General features: G+C 26.0%; 4 protein-coding genes across 5 annotated transcripts; 1 reads left to right on the plus strand and 3 right to left on the minus strand.

The window, feature by feature from the left end:
* Positions 1-3,061: 3,061 nt before the first annotated feature.
* Positions 3,062-10,391, minus strand: LOC111033065 (E3 ubiquitin-protein ligase Bre1). Its single transcript, XM_022313647.1, has 16 exons — positions 10,245-10,391; positions 9,988-10,174; positions 9,715-9,903; positions 9,240-9,361; positions 8,885-9,121; positions 8,053-8,178; positions 7,380-7,553; positions 6,442-6,699; positions 5,810-5,989; positions 5,541-5,752; positions 5,190-5,343; positions 5,008-5,121; positions 4,758-4,949; positions 4,500-4,692; positions 4,323-4,417; positions 3,062-3,343 (listed from the first exon to the last, which is right to left on the minus strand). The coding sequence occupies exons 1-16, from the start codon at positions 10,389-10,391 to the stop codon at positions 3,062-3,064; spliced, it is 2,862 nt and encodes a 953-aa protein (XP_022169339.1).
* Positions 10,392-11,786: 1,395 nt separating this feature from the next.
* LOC111033066 (guanine nucleotide-binding protein subunit alpha homolog) lies at positions 11,787-15,266 on the plus strand. 2 transcript variants are annotated; one of them, XM_022313650.1, is made up of 7 exons: positions 11,787-11,957; positions 12,196-12,530; positions 12,593-12,852; positions 12,924-13,141; positions 14,543-14,709; positions 14,830-14,859; positions 14,949-15,065. In XM_022313650.1, coding segments are annotated over exons 2-7 (948 nt in total). In that variant the 5' UTR covers positions 11,787-11,957; positions 12,196-12,259; the 3' UTR covers positions 14,951-15,065. The 2 variants fall into 2 exon arrangements, with proteins under 2 accessions (XP_022169342.1, XP_022169341.1); XM_022313649.1 differs by lacking the exon at positions 14,830-14,859 and having other exon boundaries at positions 14,949-15,266.
* A 787-nt stretch (positions 15,267-16,053) lies between these two features.
* LOC111033067 (josephin-2) lies at positions 16,054-18,350 on the minus strand. The gene is made up of 4 exons (XM_022313651.1): positions 18,043-18,350; positions 17,743-17,960; positions 16,489-16,669; positions 16,054-16,419 (listed from the first exon to the last, which is right to left on the minus strand). Exons 1-4 carry the CDS (start codon positions 18,079-18,081, stop codon positions 16,270-16,272), a joined length of 588 nt encoding a protein of 195 aa, XP_022169343.1. The 5' UTR covers positions 18,082-18,350; the 3' UTR covers positions 16,054-16,269.
* Positions 18,351-19,441: 1,091 nt separating this feature from the next.
* On the minus strand, positions 19,442-21,896 carry LOC111033068 (zinc finger MYM-type protein 1-like). The gene is made up of 3 exons (XM_022313652.1): positions 21,680-21,896; positions 20,292-21,546; positions 19,442-20,144 (listed from the first exon to the last, which is right to left on the minus strand). Exons 1-3 carry the CDS (start codon positions 21,894-21,896, stop codon positions 19,442-19,444), a joined length of 2,175 nt encoding a protein of 724 aa, XP_022169344.1.
* Between the last annotated feature and the right edge of the window lie 349 nt (positions 21,897-22,245).

Consider the following 22,245-nt stretch of genomic DNA (forward strand, 5'->3'; position numbering starts at 1 on the left):
TTAAGTCAATAATATTTAGAAATCAAGGATTGAATTGGTCAGCAAAATTCAATTTCCGTATAAAACAATCTGTTTATATTATTTAGCTTAATGCAAAAATTGTAAAATGTACTTTAACAAATATAATATAATATATTAGTGTATTCAGCTTGTAATATACTAATATCTATATTATTATTATATTTGACTGATTGAATAATTTTTAATACAAAAAACTTGTCATTTTTACTTTTTTTAATTTGTATCATAAGTAAAATTAAATAATAAATGTGCTGATTTACGTCAAACAAGTAATACTTTAATATTTTTTATTTGTTTAATAAAATTTATCAATTCTCCCTTTAAACTAATCATATTCTCCTAAAATAAGTTTTCATCTTTTCTTTTTGATTAAATAGAATCTTTGTCTCAGGCGGTCAGGTCCTCAGAGTGATCTGTTTAAGAGGGTACAATAATTATCTCAAAAAAATATTAACTCCTTTCAAATGTATTTTTTTCTTAGAACTTCGATTTATACTTTTCTAAAACTGTATAATATTTAAATTTTTTTCACCCATATATGTGTCTGTGAAATCAAAACTTTGGATTTTCAAATGGGAACGTATAATAAAAAGGTCTTAAACTCTTAAATTAATAAAACCATTTTATTTATGAATATTAGCATTAACATTTTAATTTTTTGTTACTTTGAGAGATACAGCTCTTCAAAGTTTGGTGGTTTAAGGAAGTATTGATTATACTATTTATTCATTTGTAAAGCCTAGGAGCTATAAGTGATGAATCCAATACCATTCAAGATTCAAACCATGGTAACAATTAATAAGTGATAACTATTGTACTTCGAATGCATATCATTTAATAGTCTATCGAATAATTAGACATACCGGATTACAACAAATAATAAGTATAAAACTGGTTATTTGGATTACTGGATATTTGTAGCGCTAACAACTATAACACCTTAAACCACTAAACTTTGAAGAACTGTACCTCACAAACCAAAAAACAAAAAAAAAATGCAAAAATTTATTAAAAAAATTTTTTTTACCTATTTATTACCTTTTTACTATATGTTCCCATTTGAAAATCAAAAGTTGATAGTGGTTTCATCAATATATATAATGGTGAAAAAAACTAAAACATTATAGTTTCAAAAAAGCATAAATCTAAGTTTTTAATAAAAAAAAATTCATACTCTTAAATAATTAGTGTATTCCATGGATCATCCTGCATATTATAGAATTCAACCATCTGTTAGTAACCACCTTAATATTGCCACACCCCTAATATTGGATCTACGTCTTACAACATAGTAAATTTGAGTTGAGCAGAACCGTTTTTGTATTGTAAGATATAGAATTTATTAATTTTAAATAATTAAAGCCCAATATTCATGATAGTAAAATATTATCAAGATTTCTTGTACTGATGGTTGAAGTAGTCTAGTAATTAGTTTTCATATTAATTCAAAATGATAATTGTATGTATCGTAATTTGTAGTAGACATCTAATGACAGAAATGCATATCATCAGACACTTAGTTAAAAAGTTTTGGTATATGCAATTTTGAGGAATAACTGAAAAATGTATCAATTTTAAATAATATAAGAAATTTAGATAACTTTCTAACATTGTGTCAACAAATAGATCTTCACATAGTGGAAAATACCATAGACAAAATAAATTTTATTTTCCAAACATTTAATCCCACCTTAAAAGAACTATTTTTCATTGGTTAACATTAAAAAATACTGACTGCCATACCAGTTATGTTATGCAGTTATGATTTTCAATTTTCCAAAACTGTTAACATTTTTGGGGAAACTGAGATCATTAGAAATATTTTTATTTTTCATATAATTATGAATTATGTGTACAAAAATATTAATCAACAGATATGCAAAATTGCAAATATTATTCTTTTGCTGACGATTCATTACTTGAAATTGAGTCACTGAATAAATGAACTATTGAAAAATATAGTACACTCAAAATGACATAGAATATATTTAAAGCCGATCAGAGGAAGCTAAGAGCAAAATAATTTAATAATGATTAATGAATAAATTAATATGTAGTTGTAGATATTTGGTAATAATAACAGTAATAAACAATGAAACAATATCATCTATATATTATATAATCTAAAAATAATTAAGCAAACTTATTTACATACTACAATATGGTGCCCACTTCTTACTTACAAATAAAATACAAACTAATTATTTGCTAACATTACAGATTTAAAAGGTCTGTTGAAGTAGAATAAAGTTTAAAATCTAAACAAATTATTGTTATAATGTAAACGTTTCAATATTATCTAGATATACACTGGCAATTAATTAAAATATTTTATTACTTGCTAAACAACTTGGAAAAATAATTTATAACATTGTTAGATTTTTTGATTTATACAATTTGAGTTCATTACTATACAAATAATACTAATCTCTGCATAAGCTAAGGTACTGTTCCAATTTACAAAATTACAACAATTTGTTCATTTCAATTGGTAATGTAATGTCAGTAATGTCATATCAAAGTGTTAATCACATAAAATATTAATTCATTTCAGTCTTTTTGTTTAGAAACAAATTATTACATATGATCAATAATTTACAAAATGTCAGTACACAGTTTTATGATAAGATTTAATAATTTTTATTGTGTTTGAATGATTTTCACAATAAGGTTATGTATAATAAAAACTATATTAATGTTGGCAATCATAAGAAGAAAAAAACTATTAAGTATAATAGAAATTATTAAAAAAAAAATTATTATTTTAAAATTTTAAGGACCCGTTATATTTAACTGCAACACATTTAATAATACATTTTTAGAGTTCAAAATAAACATTAGATTCTAGTTTCCTAAATATAATAAAATAAATGTATGTATTCGAAAACCATTCGATTAGGAATAATGTCGCATTAAAATAATCTAGACAAATCTTGGAACAATCATCAAAATATAATTATAAAAATAGGACTGCAAAACAATTAGGTTACAAGATACCTAAACGTTGGGTTACAAACCTTACTAATAGATCTCAGTATAATTATGATCCAAGATAAAGCCTATGGTAATCATTAGCTCCAAATGTTGCATTGCATTTAGGACATTTTCTTTGTCTTGTCTCATAACGAGTACGTAAACAATCCCAACAAAAAACATGAAAACATTTGGTCAGTACAGCATCTTTTCGTTTAACTTTGCATGATGGACAGGTAAGTGTTTCTTTATACTCCCTAATTTCTTCCACCATAACTTCATCTAATGTGCCAGCTTGCTCAATTTTTTTCATACGTTCAGTTTTCCGTCGTAATTGTACTATTTCTTCCTGTAATGTTTTAGAACAAAATTAAGCTTTACAGTACCTACTAGCGATATCTATAAAATAAATTAGAAGTTGCTTAAAAGATTTAAAAAAATAGAACAAAGTGCTTTAATTATGAATCATTTAAAAAAATAAAATACAATACCCAAAAGTTATAAAAATTTGTTTAAGATGAGAATTGTTACAATTAATTTAGATAAGATCTATATAAACAACATCTATAACATATAAAACATAAGTCTTGTTTCAATTTTACTAAAGCATAACTAAGTTAAATTTATATTCAGAATAATTAATTTAACTATGTTATTCTTAATATTAAATAATAATATGAATATAATTTATTTTTTTTTTTTTTTTTTTTTAATTTAAGCTTCGGCAACTGAGGCCATTAGCTGTAGGTTGTGGTACTGTAGGGTTTTTGGGACTGTTGGGTTACTGTAGGGTTATGGAACACGTGTGTGTTTGTTTGGCAGAATTTCTAGTGGGCACCCGTAGGTTTCTGCCATACCCGGTTGGGGGATGGCGGCCTCTCTCTCCAGACACCGTGACTGCCCGGAGAGAAGTGCCACCCGTGACCGAGATTCGAACCGGCGACGGTGCGCGTTGCGACCGACGCGTTATCCACTCGGCCACTCCGTCCCCCAATATAATTTATTCTTTATACAAATTGATCTACAATAAGATTTTAAGGTAAAAATATTATCACATAGACATATACAGGAATTTTAATTTTTAAGTAATTTAAAATGGTCATAAACTGGTTAAATATTAAAATATAAAACAACTATATAGAATATATGATAAGCTTTAGATAATATTCTTACCTTTAAATCTAATAAATAATAATACACCAATTTTCTTAAACATTAAAGATAACCGAAATAATTGAAGTATTCTGATTATAAAATTTTGTATTCAGTGTGTTTGTAAGAAAGAAACAAAAAGTGAAGATATTTCTAATTATTAGTATGACTTTTACCTGGAGCCGTTTGGTTTTGTATGCTTCAGCCTCAAGAGCACTGGTTTTTTCCGTAACTACTTGTTGTGCTTCTTTCATTTGTGCATGATATTTGTCTTTGAAATAATTAATAAATATTAAAAAAGATATAGTGTCACTATACATCATAATATAAGTTCAAATAAAATAATTAAATACCAAGATGTAATTTTAAATCAGCAGCAGACTGAGCACTTTCAATTGCTTTTCGTTTGTGCATTTCCATAGCCTGTTGTCTAATTGAACATTCTTTTTCAACTGTTGCTAAAGAATTTTGCAATATACGCTCTTTTTCTTCTAGTTTACGAACTACCGTGTTTGTCATCTCTACTTGATTCGTTAAAGTTTTAATCTAAATTATCAATCACAAAACTTTATTATTTTATATATATTCAATGAAAATAAGTTGAAACTAACCAATTCTTTAAGAGTATCAGTTTCTTCACGAGCTATTTTATGTAATTGATTAGACTTTATGCGTTCAGTCATTAATTTAAAATTTGCATCGTCTTTTTCACGTAATTGTTGAATTAATCTAGAGTTTTGTTCTTGCATATCTTCAAATGCTTGACCTGTCACTTCCATTTCACTTAGCATTGCTTCTTCTTCCTAAAAAATAAATTTAATAATTTTCTGCTGAAGAATAGTATTTAAAATTAAAACATACTTGTTTATGAGTAGCAACTTGTTTTTGGAGTTGAACAATATGTTCTTCCAATTGTTTGATTTTTCGTAAGGCATCTTCATCAGCTAGTTTCTTGCGTTCTTCTCGTTTGCCTTCCTAAAGTAAATAAAAATATCAATGTAGCAATATTAAAATTAATAAATAACAATTTTAAAATATCTTACTTGTATTTTTTTTAAGGCCTGTTTTGCTTCTTCAAGTTCTGCTCGAAGTTTTTTTTCAGCTGCCATTAATTGAACTTTGTCTCTTTGATCTTTACTAACTCCTTTATACATGTCTAATAATAATTTCATTTCTTTTTGATCATTTACAGATTTTCTGTAATACAAACACATTATTAAAATATAAATTACTTTTACTTATTGCTAATACTAGATTCGATATTGTGAATACACATAGGATACAATAGGAAAAAAATACTGTAAAAACAAAAAAAAAGCAGTTAAGTATTGAATTAAGATAAATAAAGGGCAACTTATGTATCAACTATTTAATAGTATATAATATTTACTTACTTAAGTTGAGATTTTAAATCTCTGAGAGCTTCACTTTCCCAATTCCTCACAATATCTTTTTGGTTAACAGTCTTTTGATCTGGAGTAGTTGCTGGACCCGTTGATGTTTTATTAGGCGTTTGTTGTCCATCTCTCATCAGTTCTTTTTTTACATTCTTGACATCAATTTTTTCATCAACTTGAACATTTTCATCCATTAACTGAGATATACCCTTAAAAAATAAAAATAAATAGTTAAAATACACAAATTATTTTATTCAATAATTTACTTCTAAATCTTCTTCTTTTTTCATAATAACTTGAGATAAAGAAAATTCTTCTTTAATATTTTCATTTAACCCACATTCATCTTCTTTGCAAGATTCTAATAATCCTTCTTTTGAATCTAGAACAGGAGTTGTTATTTGTTGACCTAACTTCAATTTAACATCTTCTAGTTCTTTTTTTAACTGTAAAAATAAAAAGATAAAAACATTTTGTAATAAAATACATTTGTATTCTTAATTCTAAACAGTGGCATGGTGAAATGTTTAAATACCCCAGGCCAAATATTTCATAGGATAACCATGCCATCAGTACTTATGTTTAGTTACAAAAAATAATATTCAATAAGTAAATATTAAATTACTATTTGTCACACTATATACCATTTTGTTCATATTTAATAATTAATTATAATATGACTCGAAGGCTAACTATAAAGCTATACATTTAATTTTGCATATATTACTCTTTACTGTTTTGGTAAATAATACTCTTTCAGGTTTTACACAATTCTGCCTCCTGACCCTAACACCTACCCTACTCCTTCATTAAAACAAAACACCCGCCACTGAAAATGCATAGTCATCACCACACCACTGATTCCAAATAAAGTTTATAACAATGAATTAATTTTTACCTTTGGTACTTCTGCATTGGCATCTTTATACTTACGCTTATATCTATGTAATTCACCCTTAAGCTGATTATTATGATTTTGTAAAGATGATAGTAAATGTCTCATTTCTCGATTTATTGGTCCAGTTTGTTCATTAGCAGCCAAATTCTGTTCAAATTCAATTCGTAACATTTCATATTCTTTACGCAATTGAGCATTAACATCTTCAGAATTCATCAATTCTGAGCGTAATTTCTTTTGAGCTGATAACTCATCACTCTGTCAAAATGAATAGAATATTATAATAAAGTATACAAAAAAATTAAGAGCATATCACACCAGCGTGTGTTTTTTTCCGTTTTGTAACGGAGTAAAATGGAAAAAATAACATTTTCAATAATCAATTTAATTTTGTTCAAATTCAGTACTGGAGCAAATTGACCTATGATCAGATTTAGAAATAAGAACATTACCTAGTTCACATCATAAGGTTTTTTTTTATATTTTAATTTTAAAAAACAAGTAAAGAGTATTTTAAAATTGTAAATTTTTATGCATTTACAAATATTATTTAGAATAATTCTGATTATTCAGAACGTACAATTTGTCAAGTTACTTATTGTTTTTTTAAGATGGAGACAATATATATGGGTGTAGCATCCTCTTAAAGCATAATTTTAAAAAAAAATCATTTAGAAACTTAAATTCTAAGATTTTAAATTAAATTATTTTTAAATCTATGTGAACAAAAAGTATTAACTGCATGGTTGTGTACAGTGTGGACTTGTACATATTATTATTAGATTAAATTATTATTTTTTCATATCAAGGTGAATAAAGCATAAATAATAATTTTGCAACACCTTATATCCTTTATCTTAATGATGAGATTTTTGGTGGTGTAATAAATAGTTATTTTATTATTTAAAATCATTGATTTTTTAGACAGAATAACTTACCTCCATCACTTCCATTTGGCGCAAATGAGTATTTTTACTGTTTTGAAGCAATCCTGTTGATTCGAGTAGTTGATTTCTCATTAGCATAAATTCACTATACAACACAGAAAAATGTGATTGAATACATTTATATTCTGTTGTCTCAAAGATTACACTTTCAGGAAGTTGCCTTAGCTAAAATACAAGCAAAAATTAATCATTTCAAACTTTAATATAATATAGAATAGGGCATTAAGAATCTAGTACCTTCAGTAACCTGGTATATTATTTTTTAATGTTAAGTAAAATTTTTAATTTATCACGGCTTTTATCTGTGTATTCTGTTTCTAACCACACCCACAAAATTTGTTGATGACAATTAGTGAATTAATTTATTGTATAAGCTATTTTTCATGATAACTATTACTAGAACCTTTTAAGTGCTGAATAAATAAATTGAAAGCTCAAAAAAATGCAGGAAAGAATTTCAAAAAAATGTTTGATGTTAAAAAATAACAATAATTATTCGAAGCCAATACATTCCATTATTAAATAACACAAATAGGTTTCAATGAGAATAAATTGTAATGAATATAAATACATTTTATATTTTATAAGATTAAAGAATCTGGCAGTGGTATAGGACCATGGATTGATGGATTATTTAGACAATTGTAAACACAAAAATACATACTTCCATTTTTAATCTTTCTACTTCCATTAAAGCCTCCCTATGTTGTTGATGTAACTTATCAAGTTCTTGAAGTCTGTTATTATTCACCTCTCTTAGTTCTTCATTTTCTTTTTGAAATTCTTCTACCTAAATTTGTATACAATATATAATACATACAATTTAATTTAAAATATAAATATGTTAAAATTATATTGTGATATTATTTAATACGTTCGCTGCCACTGTCGGCTACAGTAGACAAACCAATTTTTTTATGGTGCCTCTGTCAGTTATAGACATTGGGCACTTATCTAAATTAAATGATGCGTTTGTTGGATATAGCTGACACCAGGTCTGTTGAATTAAATGTGCTGTGAAATGGTGATGCACTACACTAATGTTTTTATTTGTGCACAGCCTCTACAGAAAGTTCTTACTATTTCAGTATAATACTTTTTTAAATAACTATTTTTGTTTTTAATTGGTCGTGATCTCAGCGAAATATAACATAATTTGAACTGATACATAAGTATTTTATTATATTATAATAAACAATTTTCTACTGTGCAAATTAAAAATTACCATACACATATTTAATAAGTAAGGCTCAAGATTTATACATTGGCATATCATATTGGTTTGTTATTTTATAAAATCTGTTTTATTAATATGAACCAAAATTAATTAATTTTAGCACATAATACAAAAATTATTTTTTGTACTATAGTCGTATCAGTTCTTTGGAGTTTTTTTAATAAATAAATAAATAAATGGTACTATTTCTCTACAAGTCCGAGGTTTTTTTTATATGGAATAACATATATTTTTAAGTAATATCAATCATACCGCATACCTTTTGGAGAGATACACTAGATTGTGCAATTGATGTATCCGGTTTTGAAATAACTCTGTCATCAATTTGCATAGCTTCCAAACCTTTTAACTTATCTCTTGAATCTGCTAAATGTGTTTCCAATTTATAATTTCGTTCAAGAATTTTTTGATATTCGTATTGCAACTCTTCAATCTGATTTCGCATTTCGGCAACTTCTGTTTCTTTGCAGTTTACATTGTCTTGTAAGCCTGCCAACTAAAATAATAACAAAATAAACATAAATAACCATTTTTTATACACCAAATCTTAAATAAATTATTTATACAACTAAATTATCTAAATATTAGTCATTATTATGCTCAAAATGTTTCACCTTCAATGACATTGTATGATACTTTTTATGTAAAGAGGTATTTAATGTTTGTAACTTCTGGTTCTCAGCTTGAAGTTCACAATTTGCTTGACGAACTGTTTCATCCATACTAGGAGCTTCATCTATTCAAATTCATAATTATTTAATGCATGATTATTAGGACAAAAAAGGGTTAAAACTATCATCTATAAAAAATAGATGACTATGTGATTAAGTACAACAAAAGAACAATGGCATATGAAGCATTTTTAATATTATAAATACTGAAATAAATAATTGTCAAACATTATAGACAATGATATTACCTAATATCACTGAATGTCATATTTTAGTATTCCGTAAATATATATATACTATTTTCATATTTTATAGTTTTATATCAGTACAGTTTAATTAATATTAGCATATAAAGATCACTAGTTTAATTTGATTTAAATGTACAATCTATTAAATATTATGCTTAAATAATTATTACCTCCTTCAAACTCTCCTTTTAGAGCAAGTGTAATTTTTTCATTTCTTTGCATGAGTCTATCAAAAGCTTGTATAACTTTTGCCACTGCTCGTTTTGATACTTGTACTCGATTAGCTAATTTCTCATCTAATTCTTCTTTATCCCATGTTGATAACTGTACTAAAAATGAAGTTGTAGCTTCACTCTCATCTGAAAATAAATAACTTAGTTAAATATATAAATCTATTATCTATTTTAAATAAAAATATTACTAAGTAAAAATAAAATTATTACTTTTGCTCTCTAATTCATCAGCTGTTTCAGCATCAAACCTTTGCAACAGCACACGAATATCTTCATTTAGTTGATTCCAATAACGATTAACAACATTTAAAACAGAATCATCTTGTGTTTGTCGTTTTTCCAACTGTTCTATTCTGTTTCTTAATTCTGCTTCCAGTCTATTACGTTGTTCTAATCTCTAAAAGTCAAGAAATTGTAAATAAAATAATTTTAAAGTCATAATTGTATTTTTTAAACATTATACTAACCTGAGCTAGTTTTTTATTTTGGTATTGTAGTACTTTCATATCTAAATCTTCCATGGTAGAAATAGGGCCAAGTCTGACAGGCTCAAACTGAACTTTTTTCATTGGTGGTTCTTCTGAACCCCCTTCATCATTGTTTCTCTTAGACATTTTAAATATTGTATGGTCTTATTCAAAATATAATTTCTGAAAAGTGAATTAGGTACATTTTATATTATTATACTATTTATGGATTGAATTAACATTCCAATTCATCGAATATAAATATAACAAAATATTACTAAATTATTATGTTCATTTCAATCATTGTTTTTTTGTACACAATTCAGACATGCTTGAACATTTATTAAGACCAACCACATTTACAATTCATATTTAATTACATTTTATCCCCTAGTGACACACAGACATGATAAGGCGATATTTTTTTCAATTATACTTCAGTATTGCTTTCACTAGTCACTAGTGTTTAAATAGATATTTACGGTTTATTTTAATTATTAAGATACATTGAATGAATTATATTTACAACCATACCATACCATACTTTTCTTGAAAAGTACTAATTATACACTATTTTACTAATTGCTTGATGGCCAAGATTCAAACCAAGATTATAACATTTTGATCGGTTGTCTATAGTGTTTCCACATAATATCCAAATGAGAAAATTGAAAAACTAACTTCATATTAGTACTATCAAGTCCACATTTGATTTTCTTTTTATAAGTTGTACAACACAACACTTTGCACTCATCTTACCCACAAACTCTGTTTATAGAATTAAAGATAAAAAAAATTAATATAACTAAAAAATAAAATAAAATACTCCTTCATATAAATTCTAGCATTTTTTTTTAGATTCATATTGACATTTATTATAATCCAATACTAATTAACATTTATAATTAAATGACTTTTTATCTTCATTCAAAATTTAATCTTTGAATAGGTTAAAAAAAAACAGTAGTTTTGAATTGAATTGATCCATTGTGAAACAACAAAACGAGCTACGTAATGTAGTTGCGTAAGTCAATTTAATATGGGAACTAACATTTTCTTCAAGAATAAAATAGCTTACTGAACATTGAAATCTTTAAACGCTTACTTTGTAGGTAATTATAAATAGATTGGTCGATCATTTATAGTATTTACTTCAGTCAATATTGTAACAGTAGTGTGTTATAGAAGGGCCAAACGCCAAGTTATTTCATTTATTTTGAAAATTACAAAATGTGTACAAACATTAAAATTATATACATACCTGTAATCCAATACGTCATTTTAAATAAATATTGAGAAATGATAATTTTTAAATAGAATTATTCCAATTATTAAATTAAAAACGTTGTCGACTGTAGTTGTTGATGTTCTACAGTTTGGCGACCGCGATTGTTTGTGTTCTACAACTGTTCTGATTTGTGTTAAGAAATAAGATCGAATATTCAAAATATGATAATTATTCACTGGTAGTTATTAAACAGACCGCAAGATAGCGTTAGTACGCGGTGCCGTGGAAATATTATGTTATCTCCTTATCAATACAAACACACAATAAAAGAAATTCATGATACAAGCCCTAAAAAGTAGAGTATTTAATATTTATATTAGTAATTTGGAAGTTGACGTTATTACATGTTATTTCCGAGCAGAGTATAATATTCAAATTAATTGTCTTAATGATTAAATATGAGGCATGCCTTTTTTCTGGACTGTGTAAGTTATTTGACAATGTACCTATGTTATGACTTATGAGTATTACTTATACTGTACTTTAGTATATTTTAAATGGATATTCTAGTCCACCCTTTTTTCATATTGTTCTATTGTTATTCAATTTATACAATTAAATATCTGTTTTTTAAATTGAGTTTCTGTATGATTAAATATTAGCCATGCGTGTAAATATATTTGTAAGAAAAAATTTGAAAATTAACTCACACTTATATTTTAGAAATCAAAGGAACTTCTAGCCTTTGTTGATTTGTTTCATGGAAAAAGATGATAGGACTTGAAAAATGGCAAGATGTACAATTATGTGTCCGTGTTGTCTGCGATTCAAGTTTAGCGCTGAAGAAGTGGAGCAACGTTATAGAAGTAAAGAGATTGATAAACTTATAGACAAAGATAAACACCTGTTGCGTCGACAAGTAAAGTTACTATTGTTGGGAGCCGGCGAGAGCGGTAAATCAACATTTCTTAAGCAAATGCGCATTATTCACGGAATACATTTTGAACCTGAACTTGTCATTGAATACCAGCACATAATCTATCAAAATATATTAAGAGGTAATAATAATTGTCGATATACATTTTATTAGATGATTTATTTTTAATTTAATTTAAAATAGGTATGAAAGTATTAGCAGATGCTAGGCAAAAGTTAGGTATACCATGGGAAAACCCTGATAATAATAAAAATGGTGAATTTATTTTGAGTTTCGACAATCGTACTACTTTGGACACACGATTATTCCAGTCATATGCGCCATCAATGTACTGCTTGTGGAAGGATGCTGCTATTAAAAGAGCATTTGAACGAAGGAGAGAATTTCAACTTAGTGACTCAGTGCAATATTTTCTTGATAATATTGAAAATATTGCTAGAAGTGTAAGTTATTCTTTTAATAGTTAATTTTATATTCAATAATAATTTTATAAATGTATATTTAATAATTTTAGGACTATTTACCAACAAATAAAGATATTTTACATGCTAGACGAGCTACAAAAGGCATTTATGAATTTACAATTCCAATAAACAATATTCCTTTTCGATTTGTTGATGTTGGTGGACAAAGATCCCAACGGCAGAAATGGTTCCAATGCTTTGATTCCGTCACATCGATATTATTTTTAGTATCCTCTTCTGAATTTGATCAAGTTCTTGTAGAAGACAGGTATGTTTCATGATACTTTGAAAAATGTAAAATGTGCAGTATGGGACTTGATAGGACGAAACTCCGTCTGGATTAAACGGTATCACTAAAGTGTCTGAAATACTATTAAAATCAATGGTTTTATCACAACTTTTAGTCTCAATACTATAAAGTAGTGATACACTTAAAATAATGATTTAGGATAAAAACAAAACATGTTACTGATATTCTTTGAGTATTTATTTTTTGTTAGTTTTGAGGTATTAGACTACTTTAGTATAATTATCTTCTTCTTTTTTAATTAGCTGTAGACAATAAATACAGAGTAAGAAATTCTTATCTATAATATGAAACATGGGCAGGATGGGTTGAGCAAATGAAATTCACAATTCACACTAGGTCAAATACCTAATCTCTTCTCAAGCATCATATAAAAACCTGAGAATTAACTCAGCTGGTTAAAAAGTATAAAAGGTTATATTTTTGAAATTTGAAAGAGTATTTTTTGACTTATTGAAATATATGATAATATTTGGTGTGGGCCATAATAATAAATATTGATCCATAAACATTCTATAATTTGTAAAAATATATATAATAAGAACTTGAATAAATATTATATTCATTTTATAATTAATACAATTATAAACCGATATTACCGATTTACTTACCATGTACACAATGTAACTCAAAGACTACTCATTTGGAATATGATCAAGACACATTAATGTTTTGAAAAAAATCATCTTCTCATCCATGTATCATTAAAAAGTGATCATTTAAAAAAAAAAATTGTACCACAATAAAATACTCCTAAATCGGTTTAAATAATCTAAATCGATGATATGATTTTTAAGGATAAAATAGAGCAGGCTTGCTGAGTGAATCATCCAGTAGAAAATAGGTTTACTAGTAAATAAAAAATATTGAGCCATATTTTATTTTGTTGATGAATATATAATATCACCTCACCTATCACTTTATTCCTATTTGTAATTTCCAAATTTATCATATTTCTTATAATTTTATATAATTTTTTTTTTTTAAATTGCTAAAAGCCACCAATACTTTTTCAAATTAATATCTTTATTTGTATTATTGTTATTGTTTTAATAAAATCAGTTACACATTTTAACAAAATAAATTATATTTATTACATGACTATTTTTGGGTTAGGAATGCATTTATTCATTATCATTTTCAAGTTAGGTTTTAGTGATTAACATTTGTATCACAAAAATTACTACTTATTGTTAATAGTTACTATTGTTTATTTTAACGATCATTATGGCATACAACTTTTTAGTCATTTTTATTGAAATCTTAAGTGTTTTTAAAAATACATCCATTCCTCCAGTTACGGGAGTTTCAACATAAAATCAAAGAAACTGTCTATTTAACCTTTTCTTTCTTTTTTTTTAGAAAAACAAATAGATTAGAAGAATCAAAAGACATATTCGATTCTATAGTAAATAATGTAATATTCCGACGAGTTTCCATAATTCTTTTTATGAACAAAACTGACTTACTGGCTGATAAATTAGAAAGAAGAGAAACAAATATTAAGCATTATTTTCCACATTTTGCAGGTAATTTTCATCAATTAATAAATATACAAAATAATAATTTTGAATAACATCCAATGCTGGTGTTATTTAAACATAACTAATTTCATAGTAGATGTTTACTTATACTCTATTATTTTCAAGCTTGCCTAACATTATTTGTTGTAAAAATGTGTGAGTTTCATTTCAAAATACGAATTGTTTCGATTGTTTTATTTATAAATAAGTGAAGTTTAATAATTGATATTATTTACATGTTTTAGGAGATCCTCATAGTTTGCCTGATGTACAAACATTTTTATTGGATTTCTTTCGACAAGCAAAACGTGATCCCAGAAAATCACTGTTTCATCATTTCACAACTGCTGTGGACACAGAAAACATTAAAGTTGTATTTAATGCTGTTAAAGATACAATTTTACATAGAAATTTGGAATCTTTAATGCTTCAGTAACTTTTTGAATTTACACAGGTATTTGTTAAATGTTTATTTAGTTATGTTCATTGTTCACAAAACTATGAATTTTTTTTTTGTAATGTTATTTTTCAATATTCATCATAAATCTTTCATTGTATCTCAACTTACAGTTATCTTTCTCTATCTAAGGTACATCCTGCGATCTATTCCTACACCTTAAAATCAAATTTAGTAACTATTTACATTTAATATGCTAGATATCCAAAAATAAAATAAAAGCAAATTAATTATGCCATTGCTATTGTCATAACTTTAATAAGATAAAAATGTTTGATCCAAATTTCAACTTAAACTATTATTATTTTTTAATCTCAATTCTTATACATATTTATTCTCAAACAATAAAAAATCTCATTAATGAAATATTATCTTTATTATTGTTTATATGTTAAACAAATTTGTTTAAATGCATTTATTATCCAACTGTGTATAATATTACTGTTTATTGTTAAGCAAAATTTTGAAATTTATATTTTTGTACAAAATTATTACTGATACTTATATATATATTTGATTAATGATTAGATTAGGTAATATTATTTTTATTATTGATTAGTTATTTAGCATTCAAGCATTCATATTTATTTATTAGTTAATAGAGACCGATAATATTTTGTTCTACGCACTATTCTACATACATACATTTTGATTTGTTCATTAAATGTAGTCCACTAAAGTAAACTTTATATTTATTAAAAATATCTACTGTTTTTGTTGAACTTAAAAATGTTTAGAATCAACGTTGAACAAGACTTGTGATTTTTTTCTACAATTTGTTTTTTTTTTTTAATACATTTTTTTTTTTAGTTTTTTAAGATAGATTAATAATGTTTAAGATATTTAAAGAAACAAAATATATAATAATATTGTTATTAAAATAATATTTTTATTTGAATGTGTAGGTGCAATTATAAATTAAAATAACAATAAATATTAATATTATTTCAGATAAATACTGGTAACAAATATAACAATTATAAATCACATTTTAGTATGCTATTTTTACCAATCTAATGCAATATCAGTGAATGGTTTGGCTCATAGATTTTGGTAACATGTTGCATACATTTAATAATATTTAAAAAAAAATGATTATTTAGAATAAGCTATCTTTTATCAAGTGACTCTATTTGTTGAGGATCAACTGATGTGTCTTCTGATGCAATCCAATTATAATTATCACCAGTAACAACAACAAATAACTGATTGTCATTTACATGAAGTTGGTTTCTGAAATAATTACAAAGATCTTCTTCCTGCAAACAAATATTTTAATTTATAGTTGTAATAATTATAAATAAAACATAATAAAAGCTATAACATACGTTTCCAATTTTTGATGGATTAGGTAATTTTGAATCTAGATTGTAATAAATTCCATTAATATTTTTGATAGATATCCAATGTCTTCGTTTTAATGGTAACCATAAAAATCCTAAACGACATTCACTGGGTATGTTCATTACAAAACCAAATATCTTATCCAATTTCAACATTTTTGGGTCCCTGATGATAAAAAGTTGGTTAAAATACTTATTTCTCTGAACAGATGTTTTCTAAATTTCTTATATAAAATCAAGATAGATACAAATTAAATGCCATCATTAACTACTTTGTATCAGGCAATATAATGTATACTATAATACAGTTTATTTTCAAATAAATCATAAATGATTTATTTCAACAAAAATATTTGAAATTAGTTTAAATAAGACACAAAATGTTACCCTATATATTCATTAACCTAATAAATTAAAAAAAATTTAATTTAAGCTAATAAGCTGTATATATCAATTATTAGAATCAGTATTTATTTATTGAATACAAAAATATAGAAGAGTACAAATATATTTTTTGGTAAATAATTTTCTATCAAATTTATACATAATTATAATATATATTATTATTTATAAAGGCAACTAGTAGACTAGTGCTAATAATCATTCAGTGTCCGAAGAGTTAAATATATAGGACAACAGATTTTGTACTAGGCATTTACAAACAGTGTTGGGTAAATTACAATTACATTAAGTTACTTTAACTTTATTTATTGAATAAAACTATATTAATATTCCCTAACATTATTGTTATTATTTTACATTAATATTTCGTTCAAAAAGTAGAGCTTTAAAAATAGCGTTACCTTAATATATTTTCAAAAACACCTACAATTTAAAAAAAAATACAAAAATCTGGTAAATTTTTATTTTTTTTTTAATAAACTAAATAAAAAATTAACATGAATTCTAAACACCTTAATACTATTAAGAGTTGTTCATGTCATACTTTTCAATTTTTGATTATTAAATAACAAGGAAAATAATGTGTCAATTGAAATAAATATAATAAAATTACTACTGTTACCGAAAAAGTAATTTTTAATTTGGTAAGTTACTATTCCATAGCTTAGTAATGATTATGTATCTTTTTTCTTTTCATTGTTTGTATTAATATTATTCATGAAATAATTCGCCAAAAATAATTATAAGATATAGCTCTACGTAATTAGTTATTAATCATCGTATATCAAAATTACAAAAAATATAAAAATAGTAGTAGCATATTTTTATGATACTAACTTTCTTTTATCAAACCAAAAGGCACTATAGCCTTTGTTTTGTAATGCAGCAATCAAAACGTTGACATCATAATTGCCGATACCTAAAATCGAACGATGTGGATTTATATAGTTGTTGGGTGAGAGTGAATAACATATAGCATCAAGTTCCATTTGCTTGAAAGCCTCTTTTGATTGAAACAAATTGTTGAGAGCGTGTAATGCACATAACTCCTTGGACTAAATAATATGTAGGTTGATAAAGTAAAGATAATGGCAGTAAGATTATATTAGAAAACAAATATTCATTATTCTTTATTACTTGTTTTTCATGATAAATAGTTGTAGATTCTGGTAACATGATTCATTTAGTCTACTTATAATTGTTGATGAACTTACAAACAATTTTGATTTAATTAATAAAAAAAATAGTGATTAAGAAATAAAACACAATTACACAATTCCACAATTCAAAGTAGGTAATAATTGTTAACATAAAATTTTAAAATGCTTATATTATCGTACGTGTTGATTTCTGTTACTTGTTTACACAAAATTAATATTATAAATAAATAATATTGTTAAGATAATACGTAGTTATCTGTGTAGTATCTACAGCCGTGGCAATAAATACTAAATAGAGTAATGGAAAACTATAGTCGTTGTGATAAGTGATAAAAGTTCACAAACGATTGTTGGATAATATTTAATCTGTGCCAAAATATTGTTCTTTTTATTTTTTACTATAGGTTTTAAACACAAGTATCTTAGAAATATTAGATATTATTATAATGATTCCTAAATTCGTGCATAACTTAATCTTTTTTGTTATAATATTATAGCAATGTTGCATCACATTTGAATAAATTTCCCACTAAAATTTAAAATACCGATCCTAAAAATACTCGATTATAGCTTGGAATAATCACTGGCACAACTCGGCATTTCGGCAACTGCAAATTATATACATTTAGTCTATACCATTCTTAACTTAAGTTTATCTAAATAGAGACTTTACTACCTTATAGGTGTAATAATAATAAGAATCAAATAAATCTAACAAAAAATCAAATAATATAATATTAATTAATCTCTAGACAATAGTCTTACTTGTGGTAGAAGACTAAACTAAAGCGTAAACAGTTAAGTACATTTCTCTACACCTCCAACACCCCTCCTGAAATCAGGAGCTGAATGGTAACCAAAGTCGAGCAGGGGAAAAAATAATTCATCCAGGCCACCCACCCATTTTTTACTTTCAAATACCTAGTTATTTGAAATATTTAAATTGTCTATAATAATATAAAATTTAAGTTACATCACTTTCAATTCAAGTTTTACAAATAAATACAATTTTGACAATTTAATAAAAACATAATATATACATTTTTTAAGGTAGATTGAAAGATAGTTTAAAGAAAATAATATATGAGCATGTATCTGACCAGTATTTCCATGCCTGAAATCCAAACTATCTCTATCCAATTTATCCCAATACAAAAAATATAAATAATTCGATCAGTCTGCAGGACATGTCAAGTTCAGTTATTAGACAGTTAAGACTAGTCTTGGCAGTGGCGCAACTAGAATTGTTTCAAGGAAGGTGTCCGCCAGTAGCGTATACNCCCAATGAAAACAACTCTTTAAAATAAATTAAATAAATTAAATTAAAACATTATTTTTTTATTATAATACATATATTTACAATCAAAACTAGTATTTTATATAAAAGTTTTTTTTCTAGCTTTTTGTGTAGCAAATGCTTGTAATGTCTTGTCAAAGCTTAAATGTTGTAAAATATCATTTTCTGTAGACAATATCATTAATGATGATAGATTTTCTTGTGTTTGTGTTGATCTATTTTTATTTTTAATTCTGGCCAACTTCGAAAAAGCTCTCTCTGCGGTACAATTAGCAACAGGAATGGTAAGATATATTCTTATAGCAATATGAATGTTAGGGAAAATATTAATAATATTATATTCGGTCATCCATTCAAATATCTTATGTACATCACTTCCATCAAATGTTGGTTTTAACTGATCCCAAAACTGCTTGAAATGTATTAGTTCATATTTAATAGAATCATCAACATCATTTTTATATACACTAAGGAATTTATTAACACTTTCCTCAACATCATCAGTAGATTCAACATGTAGTCTAGTTAAGAATAAAAAGTGTTCAACTACTACACTATATGCATTAATTCTTTTGTCCAGTTCTGAACAAAATTTATCAATTATAACATGATGCGTTTCAACCCGAAATTTATCATTACCACTAAGTACAGTTAAACCCTTATTATTACCATCAGAAAATTTTTTTGTGATTTTCCTTTTACATTCATCTTTGTATGTATTACTTATTTGGGAGCAAAACTCTCCAACTCTACGTTCATAGATCATGTTCGAATCTCTTAAACTTGAAATAACATTTTTTAAGCTTTTCAATAAATATACTGCTTGTAAAATATCATTGCTTTTACTTTGTAAATTAATAGATATTTTATTACAATGTTGTAATATGTCATTCCAAAAAAGACACAAATAGCCTGTTTCTTTTTTTAACATATTTTTCAACAACACCTTTGCATGATATTTGGTATCCCCATTTTCATTTTTGCTTTCAGATATTTCAGAAAGTACAGTTAAAATTGTTTTATAATTTTTAGTGAGTGCACGACAAGCCTCAGAATGGGATGCCCACCTAGTGTCACTTAAAGATTTTAAGACTAACAACCTCTCTTTATCCTTCTTTTCTAATGAATTGATTAAGATTGTCCATCTATGAGTAGAGCCACTGAAAAAATTATATAGCATCTGCAAAAAACTAAAAAAATGTACAGCCTCTTCACAGCAATCTACACTGTGTACACCCACTAAATTTAATGAATGGGCTGTACATGGAATGTATACAGCTAAAGTGTTTTGATTTTTAACGTGCGCCTGAAGTCCCTCATATATACCGCTCATGTTAGAGGCATTGTCATACGATTGCCCACGACAATTTATTATATCAAGTCCAGCATTTTTTAGAAATTCACATAGGATATCAAAAATGGACTCTCCTTTATGACTAGTTACTGGTGTTAGATCAAACAGTCGCTCATAAACTTTAGATGAAATACAATATCTGAGTACTATAGCCATTTGATCAATTTTTGCAAGATCTGGCGTAGAGTCCATAATTATAGAGAAGTATTTTGCCTGTTTAACTTCTTCAACCATAAAGTTAACTAAATCATTTTTCATTAGGTTTACAATTTCATTACAAATGGTTTTTGACAAATATGATGGATTGCCTTTCCCCTTATTACCGTATAACTCAATATGCGTTTTTAAAAATGGATCAAAGTCAGCGATGAGTTCTAATAGCCCTAAATAATTTCCATTGTTGTTGACTCCAAAAACTTCATGATCTCCTCTTAAAGGTAAACCTCTTATAGCCAGAAACTTAACAACAGTTGTTATACGCTTAAACACTTGAATCCAATAATCCCTTTCAGCTGAAATTTGTCTACACATTTCTTTGTTAACAGATGTTTTTGTATTTGATCGTACTAACCATTTTGTTGTAGCACTTTGATGTTCAAGACTGTTTTCATGAAGTACAATTTTATTTGATTTTTTCCAATTTGAAAATCCAGTACTTACAAATGGACTTTGGGTTTTTTTTTTATGATCACTTCCAAACAACTTGCACATAAAACAATATACAACTCCTTGACTAGGAGAATACATTAACCATTGTCGTTGACACTTCTCTCCATTTGGTAACTTTCGTTGAAAAGAAGTTAGTGACAGATGCCTTGTATGATCATTTTCTAAAATATAATAATAAAAAAATAATGATAATAGGTATAATTAATGTCAATGTCGATGAAATAGTAATCATAATAAATATGATAATTTATATTTTAAACTAATATTATATTTACTACAGTTTTCCATATTCACCTTTCCTTCTAGCTGACTTTTCAAATGAACAATTATCATTTTGAAAAAATGCTGGTCCCTTTTCAATGCAATATGATATAAAGTTGTCATCAATTGTACTTGGCCAGTTAAAGGGATCCTTGCAGTGCATACCATGTATCACTTCTGCCTGAACTAATACATTCTTTGCATTATTTATTTCAGGTTCTTGATATACATCTTTAAAATACATAAGCATGTTAGGTAATTAATAAATACCATAATAATAATTAATATTAACAATATTCAAAGTATGTACAAATTTCTATTGAATAATAGAATTGATATTTGATCATTAAATTGTAATAATTAAATGTAATAGCCAATAGGTACCTGCAGGTAATGTGTTGTGCGTAGAAACAGGAACAGGAACATGGTCTTCACAAATTTCTTTAAACATTTAAATTCAATTAATACATTTTGATACAATTTAAATAAATGTGGTATATTGCATTTTTTTAAATTAAATTTTAATAATTAAATGTAATAGGTAGGTACCTGCAGGTGATGTGTTAGGCGTAGAAACAGGAACAGGAACATGGTCTTCA

This window comes from Myzus persicae, unplaced genomic scaffold, assembly GCF_001856785.1.
Source record: "Myzus persicae strain clone G006 unplaced genomic scaffold, MPER_G0061.0, whole genome shotgun sequence".
Lineage (NCBI taxonomy): Eukaryota > Metazoa > Arthropoda > Insecta > Hemiptera > Aphididae > Myzus > Myzus persicae.